Raw genomic sequence first — 12,184 nt, forward strand, 5'->3', positions numbered from 1 at the left:
CACCTAAGATGGAGTACACTTTGATAGAAGGTGCATGACTTTTAAGGATTACCTCAGCTTTCATTCTACAAATATGGAGGTAGTGCTCCCACCCTACTGATGAATTCTAGGTAGTATGCAATGCATAGCGTAGCTTCAAAATAAAATAGTTCATGGCAACTCACCAAAATACAACTCCCTCAGAAGGCTATTATTTTCAGCTGGCCACTAAAAGGTTATGGCTGTAACCAGCACAAGCAACATGAGGAGCACCTGTATTTTACGTATTTCCTTGGTTTAGAATGTTTCTCAGTGCAAGCAAGGATTCTTTTACAGAAAAGGGGCTTAGATCAGCAACTTGCTGACAGTGTGTGGTAAGGATTTTTTAACAAAACTCTGGCTGCATGGAAAACCAGTTATATTACACAGTTACACATGAACATGCTGTGTTTACCTTTATACCTTATGGCATAAAATTACACAAATATTTATACCGTTTAATACTTCTGTGCTTTTACTGAGAAACAAGCAAGAGCAAACTTCCTTTCCTCCAATCTTACTGGTCAGCATGTTCCATACCATTTAACAATGTCATCAAATACTGGTAAAACAGTTCACTTTTAGCCCTTTTTTTCTGTGCTCCTCAAACACAGCTACAACGAAACCTTTTTGAAGAGATTGATGAAGAGCAAAGACAGGGAGGTTGGAGTAGATGATCTCTCAGGTCCCTTCCAGCCTAAGCTAACCTATAATTCTATGATTCTACGTGTAGAGAAGTGTCTGTGCTTTTGAAAAAGGGGCTTCTGCTTTATGACTTGTGCTTTCACTCCCTAGCTTCACTGAAAGCCTGCCTCTGGGGATGCTGAACAGTTATACTTACATACTGAGACGCTGCCATGATGTCTCTTCCTTGCTCTCCAGCGCGTCACAGATTAAATCAACTTGAGAGATTTCAGATAGGACCTATCTACCACTAGTGATTCAGGTCCTTTCCTTTATAGAGGAAGGCAGTCCCCTCAGGGAGATGTTTGATCCTGCCTACCAGGCACAGGAAGTCCTGCTATTGGGATAATCTTTGCTCATGGCTACAACAGTAGCCTAAAGCACTTGCTTCAATGAAGTACCCAGCCACCACCTACCCCATGAGTGGAGTCACAAACTCCTTTAATCCCACTGTAGTGATTGTGGGAAAGACATACCAGCCATGTCTTTTAATACTGTATTTTATTCCATAATAAAAGGCTGTGGGATGGTGGAAGGGATATTAAGAGGCACAATGTGCTGCCCAGGGAGGTAGTGGAGTCACCATCCCTGGAGGTGTTCAAGAGGGGATTGGACGTGGCACTTGGTGACATGGTTTAGTCATGGGGTCTGTGGTGACAGGTTGGACTCGATGATCTTTGAGGTCTCTTCCAACCTTGGTGATTCTGTGATTCGGTGATTATGTGAGCCAGGTCCCATGAAAGAGCATATGTTATCCAGCATAAAGGCCTATCCATTTGTTAAGATACTATCTTTTCAAATTATTCATTCCAAATTTGTTACACAGTTAGTTACCATTGCCTTTATAATATAAAATTGCTGTCCCCTATTTAGTGGAATGTGTTTGCTTCTCCCCAGATAATGCATAAACACTTAGGAATCACATGAAGAAACCTTTAGTTTTAAGGCTTTATTTCATTTTTAGAACAGCTGTGGTATAGAAGTACTTTGTAAAACACTGAACCAAGTTGGATTTGGGGTGGCTTTTAGAAGTGTTTTTCTATACTTGTTACTTCTGTCTTGGGAATAACTGAAAAATGTAACAAAATACATATATGAATTCTTTTCATCAGTCATACTTTGATTTACAATTGACATAGAACATAGCTTTTCACTTTTTGGTCACAGTGTGCTCATACAAACACACCTGTGGTTCTCACATGTAAGACAAGCCCAAATACTGTGGACAAAAAGAACAATGCACAAATATTAAAAGAAACTCTCTGATTCTGTACATTTTAATAATGGTTAATGTGGAAAGTATGGCCTGATTTTCATGCTCATCTTCTTCAGTGAATACCATGACCCTTTCCAGTTCATCCATACAACACCATCATCTGTACCATGTTTTGCCATATCCCAGCTGTAGGTCCCTCCCCAGTAGTATCTTCCATTGGGATTGGCTGCATGGCAGCGATTATACCACCATCCACCACCATCTTCTTTGGAGCACTGTTTTCTTGGATCTGAAGTTAACCTGATGAAGGAACAAAAGAGTGAAAGATGAACTATAAGCAAACAAATCAACACCTCCTGTACTGAAATTTTCAAACCCATTAAACATTTAAAATCCTCTCTGAACTTTCTGTGTAAGTCTGGGCACCAGGAGTGTGTGCTATACAGTGTGATTGGGAGGTGAAGCAGCTAAGAAAAACAAGTCAAATTTTAGGTGCATCTCTTTGGAAATGTCATTTAGCTCACTGATTGATAACTACAATTACTTGCAGTTCGTAGCGCTAATTGCAATATAAATGCAATTTAAAGATTCAAAACAATGAGAAATGCCTGTCCTCCCCCCAACTAAACAATTCCTTTATTCATTAATATGTAGCCAGGTATTAAGATAAAGACAGAGATACATTGTTATATTAGGTACTTTACAACTGAGGTTGTGACTTCTGAGTAGGTAGAATGTTGTTTTTTTAAATAAGACATGCATCTATCTCATTCCTCAGGACCCATTATGGGTTACTGGTGTGAGTACCAATATTGCTACTTAAGCAAGACAATGTTCTCAGCACTGCCACCATCATTCTCTCAACAATTAACATACTACATCCAGATTTGCTGATTTGTTTATGGTAAAGTAATTCACAGAGTCGGTAAAATTCAGCATACTTGCTTCTTAGTTGGTTGTAGGGCAGCACTAACCTCATATGCAGTTTTACCTGCACTTGGAATTGCCAGAACTGCATGGATGTTTGGCTGGCAACTCACAGAGATAAAGCATATTTTAAGATACTATGAAATGTTGTGACAATTAAAAGCAATTTAAAGAAATATTCTACATTGAGTTCTGTTTTAAGCTCTATTTTTATTTTAACTGTCTAAAGCAAGCACATACCATCCATCATTGTCTCTGTCATAAGTACTGAAGAACATGCCATTGTGAATTGTCATTGTCCTGTTTTCTCCATGCAGCTGTGAAGCTCCATCCATCAGTGCGTTGCCAGCATTGCCTTTGTAGTTACTAACTGAAAGCTGATACTTGTTTCCTTCATTCTGTATGGTGAAACCTCCGTAATGAGCTGATACTTTATCGCCATTCCAGTCCTCCATTTCAATTAAAACTTCAGTGGGCCCTATTTTGGTAAGCTGGCTGATCCTGTCATTTCCAAGCCAATATTCACCTGAGAAGCAACAAGTGAGAGCTCTGTGAAATAGACTTCACCATATACTTCAAGGCAACTTTATTATTTGTCTGTAGGTCTGCTGAAGTGGATTAGTTGATTTTTAACAATCAAAAAGCTTCAAGAAATATGAGAAAAAAGTTTCACTAAGAAGAGTTTTTCATGTCTCATGCTTGGTATTTTACCTGGTGTGTCACAGTATTTCTTTCCTCCACTCTTTGCAACATTTCCAAATCCTTTTTTATACTGATCCCATACTCTTCCAAAGTTAACACTACCGTCCTGGCGGTTCTGAATCAAAGTCCAGCCTGCAGAAGCAACAGCTCATAGATTAAATTACCATTAAGAAAGGAGCACAAAACTTTGAGATACACAGCCTTTTTATCCTCATCTCAAGACAAGCGGAGCATATAACTTCCTTGCAGCAGGTCTGAGTTTTCAATGCTTACAAGCTCAGCCTTGCCATTTTTACTCCTATGTAACACCTTGTTTCATAAAGCGGGAAAAGCAGAACTTGGAAGGACTGCCTCTGTGTTTTGTCTAGTACATAGTAGCATGGTAAGAAATTAAACAGGCCATCGTTGTCTGCTCACCCCATACATTGTCCATTCTATTCATAGTAGGATATGGGTTTATTTACCAACCCTATCACAGCAATTTATTTCCAGTGTCATTACAGAGCCAGTCTATTCTGTGACCAACATGACTTTTCTGAATGAGTCAACCAGATTTAGTTTTCAAGTAATTACAAAAGTTATAACTTCATATTAGTTTGCACAAAATGCAAACCACTAATACAAATTTTGGTAGCAGCCATATTAATTTATGTTTTAACAATATAGTTATTTCACACTAACCTCCATTATCTGTTTCCATGTCACAGTATACTCTGTATGGTTTGGTGAAAGGATCTGGCTGGATGAGGTACATTTCTGATATCTCACCTCCCTTTCTGATAATATCTTCACATTCTGCAAGAATAAACAAGACCTGGTTACTAAAGAATTGTGAACATATTCAGCAATCTTCTTTTCCTTTGGTTTGCTGATTATGATGGAACATTTTGAAACATATATATATATATAATATCTACTATTTATTATATTTATTTATTTTTTAAACACTACAAACATACATAAAATATTTATTTAATTTAGGATAACTTTCCATGCTTTCTCTTATCATAATCACTGGCACAGTCTTTGGAGTCCACCTGAATGATGGAAATATCAATTTGCACAGTGATATAATTAGAAGAAGAGATATCATTTTAGTTGAATGATTACCGTTGCCTGAAACCACTGGAATATTACAGGAAACAACACATGGGGAACGACAGTAGTCCACCTGGGTTGCAATAGCATTTTCCAGCTTTTGTATCTTTTTGTGTAAAGAATCCACAACTGCACGAAGGACCCTGAGGCTAGATGGGATGTTATTGTCCAGGTTATCCTTTATATAATTATAATGCAGCTCTACTTCTGTGTTGTACTGCGAAAATATATCATCATTGTCTAGAAAAGCAAAGAGATCAAAAGCAAATTAGTTTTCAATGTACTTTCCATTTATGAAATAAGGAAGAGTAATCTGTAAGTACAATTTGAGAAGCCACTTCTTCCCTTAGCAAGCAAGAAAAGACAGGCAGTTCTTTCACTTTTCCACAATGTGTGAAGACTAGGCAGAAGCTCTCAGGACAGCGGTACATTTGTATTGACATGTCTTTGCTAGCTAGTGGATTTATCTATGCTGCCATATCCTGCTAAAGAACTATAATTAGCTTCTTTCCAGGGAGCCATGGTGTCAAACCAGGATTGGATGGACATAGGAAAGGAGGTAAGGGGGAAGCAAATGACCCTTACATTTAAGAGGGCTTAGTATGAAATCCATTCCACTGCCTATCTCCACAGATATTTTTTAAGATTCAGAAAAACAGGGTTGTGGAACCCTACTTTGCTGTGGTACAGTTCACTGTAACAGTAGTAATGCCAATAGAACTACAATATAATTTACACTAGCAACCCATATAAATAGCTTACCTTTTCTTTGTTTTTGCCTCTTTATCAATTTATCTTCTAGAACAGTCACGTATTCATAGAATGTTGTAGAGCTTTCAGACAGCTTGCTCACTTTGTCCTTTAGATCACGAACAACTGGTTTCACATTTTTTTCCTGTTTCAGCAGTGTAGTTTGAAGCTCACATCCTGTTGGACATAGCACTCCCTGAAAAACAAAATCAAAACCAACAAGGGCTATGAATAAAAGTCAGAATAACAAGTTTCTAATTCAATCAGTCAGTGCCCATATCTTTGAACACACTGAATAACTAGTAATGTGAAACTGGCTATTTAAGCATCTGGATAAGGACTCAAAGCATTCAATTTCTACAAAGAAGATGCACTCTGAAGATCAGGAAGAGGCCCTGAATCCCTAAGAAGATTCTTGTTGAAGCACTTGGAAAAAGTCCTCTTTCTTCATACTTTTTTGGTCATATCTGCTTTTCACTTTTCTACATTGTTGAACATTCAGTGCTTCAGTCACTGAAATTATGCTGAAGCCTGTCAGAAACTACCTGTGCATCTTTGTGTCTATCCCTTTCCTCTTTCACTGGCCTTAGAGAATCAGCCATGTTCTCTACACCTTGTTATGTATATCTCTTGTGAAGTGTTCATACAATTCATTAGAAGGTAATTTCAAGAAGTTGAATGCCACTACTTTGGCAAGTACTGCACTGACAAGCACAGCAGTATCTGAAAAAGTTGGGAAATGAAGGTGTTCCATGAAAATCAAAATACCCAGGCAGCAGTGAAAAATGTATGCATTAAGTTTTAACAGACTTCATTTGTTGGAAACTTCCACATTCAAATTTACTCTCAGACACTAAGATCCCATTCAGCACTGTCAAAACTTGCTTTTTGCAGCAGAGAGCACAGCAAGGACAGTGTGATAGACTACTGCAAGTCAGCGAGGGGTATGCTAGATCTCAGCATGCTTGCACACTGTTCTGTAAAGAGCTGGGGCACTGACTGAGTGCAGACTATGGCTCCAATTTGAAACAAATTTTAAGAAAGACACAGGAGGTATCTTTTGATCCCTAGAGTTCCTTTAGATTATCTGAAAATCAAGCCAGCACTTCTGCAGAACTTTTTTTCTGTCTTTCCTTACAGTTACCTATGCAAAGCTATATGGAAAGTACAGGTAAATCCAGAGATACTTCCTTTCCTCATTTAGTTCAAATTCCATTTTCCCAACTTCACCATAGACTGTCTGACCGTGACTAATCCTACGGACCCTGTGGCGTTACTCTTCTGAATGCTGTCCTACCGAACTCACAGAAAATGAAGCAAAGCTAGGCTGTCTTAAATGAATAACTGTCTCTTAAAAACTCCGTGTTGGAGTTTTTGCTGCAGGTACCTACCAGCTCCTCTAAAGGATGCTTGCAGCCACCCGCGTCAGGGTAGATGATACGTTCTTTCTTCTCCCCTGCCTTCCCTGGCTTTGGGGGTCGGGGTTGGTATCCAGCTCCGCTGATGGGAGGTGCCACAGGTCGGAGCGTGGGGGCTGCTTCCCGCCTTTTGTCCAGGGGTCGGTGGCCTCGAGCCCCAGGCCTAGGGATGTCATCCTGCAAAGCCAAGGGGAGAGGAAACTCTGAATGTGGGATCGCTGTTGTAAAATGGGATGCACAAGGTGTAGACATCTGTTCAGCACTCTTTAGTATTTTAAACAGCAATGAAAACCATGGAACGGAATGAAAACAGCAGTAATAGGAATATTACACTGACATTATGTAAAAGTCATTGCTATGCCCCCCCTTTTAAGACTAGCAGCATGACTGTCATTAGTTACACACAACAACTATTAATTGATGGAAGCAGGAAAAGCATTCAACAATAGCTCTCTGAGCTTTAGCTTTTAGAGCTTCCTCTGATGCATATGTGCCCCATCTCTGCCAGAAATGGGAAGTCTAAAAGTCTGAGAAAGGAAAACAAACCTGGTCCCCAAGTACTTGTTGAAACCAAACCATTTGAAATAATAGTGGTTTGAACTACTGAATCAAAATCTTTGACCATCTGCAATCCCACTCAGACTTAGCTACAAATAACAAACATTTGTAAGGACCCAGAATTGAAGGGTGCAAATAGTTTCAAAATTCAGCATACAAGTCACAAAATTGCTGAAAATGATTTAGCATAGTCATGTTACCAGCAGTCAATGTACAGACACAAATGCTTAGCTTGTGTAAGAGAAAGTCATCACATTTCTGATTACCCTGACCCATTTCATTTTTGCAGGGAGTTTCAGAATATAAGAAAAAAGGTACTGAGATTCTTAATTGCACTTCCCATGATTTTTTTTTTACTTAAACAACACTAAATATAAGTTACATTGTTATTGTAGATGATTCTCAATGTTTGCCTTTTTATTTAACAATTATTACCTCTCCTTTTCCAATATAAATCTATATGAACTGGCAGTTAATTTTAGTTTTTTTAACATCTACTGAATCCATAGAAAAGTTTTTACTGTCTTTGAGACAGGTCATGATTAATTACACATTTCTACTCCTTTGCATATGATATTAATTGTAATATATGTCAACATTGCTGGATTAATATACTTAGGTAAATTCAGCTAAATAACTAATCTTACCATCAGTCATTCTTCATTCTCTACAGAAGAAAAAAAAAAAGGAAGAAAATATACCCAAACTCAGAAAATAACTATTGTATAATTACATATACACAAAGATACAAAGGTTATTTCTTTGAACACTTCAAGCAGAAAAATATGCACTAGATCATTTTTCCCACAGCTTCTAACTTAGCTAACTCACATAAGCTAAGTAATTCATGCATGCAATTAAATGAAGCTAGTAACTTTTACAATTATTATTCTTATTAATTATGATCAGTATTACAACCTCATCATCATACTCAGTAGAAAGCTGGGATTTAACAGAGGAAACACAGAGCAGGAACAACAGGAGCAGTTTCATGGTGCTGACTTGCTTGAGCAGCTCAGTGACACTCTCCCACCAACAGCTCTAACAGGGAGAGGTCCTCTCTGTTTCTATATATACCAGCAGCAATCTTCAACTCCAGCTTGGTGGTGACAGAGCCAACCCATCTGAGCAATCATTGTATCTCTGTTAATATTCAACCTTTCTCCTCGCTGTGTGCCTGAATACATACATTGTTGAGTAATTTCTCTGGACAACTCTTATCTAAATGTCCCAGAGACCTTTGTTGATGCTGGCATCAAATACATGTTTAAATCCTTATAAGTGCTTCCAGCTCAGATTACACAAGGTTACCATTTTCTCAAATATCACAAGTCTCTTAACAAATCTTAAAACACGTGCATCCAAAAAAAGAAACATCCTCAGATGTCACACTGTGACATATCCTTTTCTTCTCTCTGCTGAAAATATGAATGCCTCAGAAATAGCACATGAAATCTGAATTAAACTCACATCATGTGAATGTGAGTGAGTCTCTTTAAGTACAAGGGTTAAAATTAGTATATTATGTTAATTACATTAATAATTCTGAATGAAAATATTGGTTTGATGTAATTAAAGATCAGATTTATAATGTAAACATAAAAAATTGTATTTCATTAGTGATGACATTGTAAATGAATTATAATAATTACATTTTAAATCTCTATTTGCTGATTCCCATTATTAATATAAAACCAAAACCACACCTGTGAAACATTATTTTAATATTTTAAATAGCATTTTAAAATAATACAGTATGAAATTATTTGTAATCATAGTGGAATACTCAAACATGCTTTTATGCTTTGTAAGAGTATGGTCTATGTGCTCTCGCATTGGTGGAGTTTTAACATTTCAGTGTCTCCATATCCTGTGATTTTCTTTTTCATTATAAATGATCATAACATACTGAATTAAAATTTGCCAAGTTAGGGCCAGTACACTTTTCTGAAGTAATTCATAGTGATGTCTGAAGATGTGAAGAGAGGCAAACCATGGACTGAGGTTCCATTTCGATAACCAACACGAGGGAGCGGGAAATTTTATGGGAACAAAAAACAAGAACAGCTAAAATTGCTTGATTTAGGCCTCTTTCCTGTATTTTACACTGTTGTCAGAATTCCTGCAAACTATAGAGATTCCTGAAATATTGAAACTATTTAACCTGAATGGTTTAATTATTAAACAGCTTGGACCAAAATCATCTATGGCTCAAGGAGCTATAAATCCATTGAATTTGATCCCTTGTATGAGGACTTCACCAACACTATTAGATGTGGAAGAACATAAACTCCTAGACATTAAAGAAATCTACTCAAGGCCACAACTGACATCATTAACATGTTGTTTTCACATAAAGAGGGCAGACAAGATACTATCACGGATACTAAGCATCTCCCAGTCTTAACTACAGATTTTCCCCTTATCTACCTCTGAGGGAAGTTCTGTCACCTTCATTTTACATATAAGGAAAGGACATAGTGATGCTGAACCCTTGCCAAGGGCTTATAGGTAGCTTGTGATATCACAGAATTACAGAATCACCAAGGTTGGATGAGACCTCAAAGATCATATAGTCAAACTAAAACAAGGTCTCACTAGTCCTGAGCTAATGCATCCTGGCTCATTCCAAATAAGTCTGGATTAAATGTATGATATTTGCCCTAAATCCATTATGAAACTGGCAACATGATCTGCAGCAACTTATGGTTTCCATAACATAACTTCAGACATGATGTACTCTTCATCCCCTTGTGAAAAAGTGTGACTCCATCTGTGCAGAGGGTGTTGTGGACTGGATGATGAGGGTTGCCACAGGATCCCCCAAGCCTGATGCAGAGTCCCAGCACAGGAAACATCTGAGCTTCATCTACCTTCAGATGGGATTTCCCCTTTGAAACTCAGCCTTTGACTGACCCTCCCATATTCAGTACTTTGGCTTCCCTAATAGAGTTGAGTGGTTGTGTCTCCCTGGCAATTTACCACAAACAGCAGATGTACATCATACTGCAACGAGTTTGCAGCTTTGTGTTGAACGATTAATGCCCCAGGATGGTCTGAGCACTCCTCTGGTAATCAGAGGCCTTGTCTACACAGCAAAGGTTTTACCTGGAGACTTTTATGGTTTATGAAATGTGATTTTTCTCTCATGCTTGCAACTGTTACAGTTATGCTGACACTTTCTAAAGATTGAACAAAGCCTTATGAACAACCAAAACCATGGCTTAAATTTCTTCAAAGAATGATATCAAAGAGGCTTTCTCTTCAAAACAGGACACCTATTCTTTTTTTTCCTTTATACCCTCTCCCTCAAATCATATGGTTAAACAGAACCTCTTCCCAGAGTAAACGTGGTAGTGATACTGCAACACATCTCCTGTTAGAACTGTAACATTGCAACGTGGACCTGATGGTGTTCCAGGACATCCCTTTGTACAGTACTTTTGTACTGAAAAGGCACTTCCTGGCAGAGGCGTATGTGTGTGTTTTGAGGAACTGTTTGCTTGCTCTCCCTTTGTGTTTGTTGTGCCAATGGTGCAATTCTCTTTACACAAACTCTTGTCAGGCAAGTTACAGTCGCTAGATCACAGCTCTTCAGAGCTGAATGTGCCCTCCAAGGTGGTCTTGGAGTGGAGGGACAGAACCTTGGACAATGAAGAACTATGATGTTCACTTAAATTTTAGAACAGGAGTTTATTTAAAATAGAATAGAATAAACCAGGTTGGAAGAGACCTTCAAGATCATCGCGTCCAACCTATCATCCAACACCACCCAATCAACTAACCCATGTAACCAAGCACCCTGTCAAGTCTCCTCCTGAACACCTCCAGTGACGGCGACTCCACCACCTCCCCAGGCAGCCCATTCCAATGGGCAATCACTCTTTCCGTGTAAAACTTCCTCCTGACCTCCAGCCTGAACTTCCCCTGGCGCAGCCTGAGACTGTGTCCTCTTGTTCTGGTGCTGGCTGCCTGGGAGAAGAGACCAACCTCTGCCTGTAAACATTTAGAAATGTTCTTTAAACAACTCATGGTGTAATAGTGTCTTACCATGAAAATAATACTGTCAACTTAAATGTTGTCTCTGGTGAGATAAACACCTTCCTATCTTGCTTGTACTGGCAACAAATATTACTTCAAATGTTTCTCATAAATGACAATTAATGTTTTCTTCATATTTTGAGAGCAAGGAAGTTCTTCAACATTAAATGAATGAAGCTGTTCACTTTGGCCTTAAAATTGCACTAAATCTACATGCACCATACTAATCACCTTCTTCCAAGTAGAGGTTTATGAAAAAATTGCAGAGTTGTTATTTCCAGAATTGCAGCAGTAGAATGGATCAAATAGTTGCTTGGAATGAAAAACTAAATTTCACCTTAGACTAAATCCTCTAGAAAACATGAAATCATTACAGAGATTAATTTGTCCTCTGATTTTCTAAAGCATTACAAAGACACTGGGAAATAAACTGAGATTATAAATTTCTGAGGAAAATCTTTATTATGGGGCCAGAGTGAACACTAATAATAATAGTAATAAACAGCACATACAAATAAAGTTTAAATACAAGTAAAATTTAAATGGAGAATTTTTTTTCTCTTGGAGTGCTACAAGCATCTGTATTTCAAATTTGCTTTTTCACAAAAGAATAAATTTTTAAAAGGCATCAAAAATAAGCCTGATTTCTTTCAACAAACAGAAAGGAACTGTATAATGATACTTTATATGTTGCCAGAGATTAGCCCTTAAACCATTTCCACACATCAAGTCCACCAATCAGTCAGTGAAGCAGTCACCAAGTAAACTTTAC

General features: G+C 38.0%; 1 protein-coding gene across 1 annotated transcript; it reads right to left on the reverse strand.

Annotated features, from left to right (window-relative positions):
- Nucleotides 1-1,636: 1,636 nt before the first annotated feature.
- Nucleotides 1,637-8,416, reverse strand: FGB (fibrinogen beta chain). The gene is made up of 8 exons (XM_068137248.1): nucleotides 8,290-8,416; nucleotides 6,787-6,990; nucleotides 5,408-5,591; nucleotides 4,658-4,885; nucleotides 4,229-4,342; nucleotides 3,557-3,679; nucleotides 3,086-3,371; nucleotides 1,637-2,218 (listed from the first exon to the last, which is right to left on the reverse strand). Exons 1-8 carry the CDS (start codon nucleotides 8,362-8,364, stop codon nucleotides 1,990-1,992), a joined length of 1,443 nt encoding a protein of 480 aa, XP_067993349.1. The 5' UTR covers nucleotides 8,365-8,416; the 3' UTR covers nucleotides 1,637-1,989.
- Between the last annotated feature and the right edge of the window lie 3,768 nt (nucleotides 8,417-12,184).

Source organism: Melanerpes formicivorus, unplaced genomic scaffold (genome assembly GCF_026170545.1).
Source record: "Melanerpes formicivorus ecotype bairdi unplaced genomic scaffold, bMelFor1.0.p_v2 SCAF_4, whole genome shotgun sequence".
Classification (NCBI taxonomy): Eukaryota; Metazoa; Chordata; class Aves; order Piciformes; family Picidae; genus Melanerpes; species Melanerpes formicivorus.

Coding starts and splice junctions, on each gene's coding strand:
- FGB (XM_068137248.1), bottom strand. CDS start 8,364: ATGAAACTGCTCCTGTTGTTCCTGCTCTGTGTTTCCTCTGTTAAATCC. Junction 4,343..4,657: donor TCCAGTGGTTTCAGGCAACG/GTAATCATTCAA, acceptor TTATTCTTGCAG/AATGTGAAGATATTATCAGA. Junction 3,680..4,228: donor CATGGAAACAGATAATGGAG/GTTAGTGTGAAA, acceptor TTGCTTCTGCAG/GCTGGACTTTGATTCAGAAC.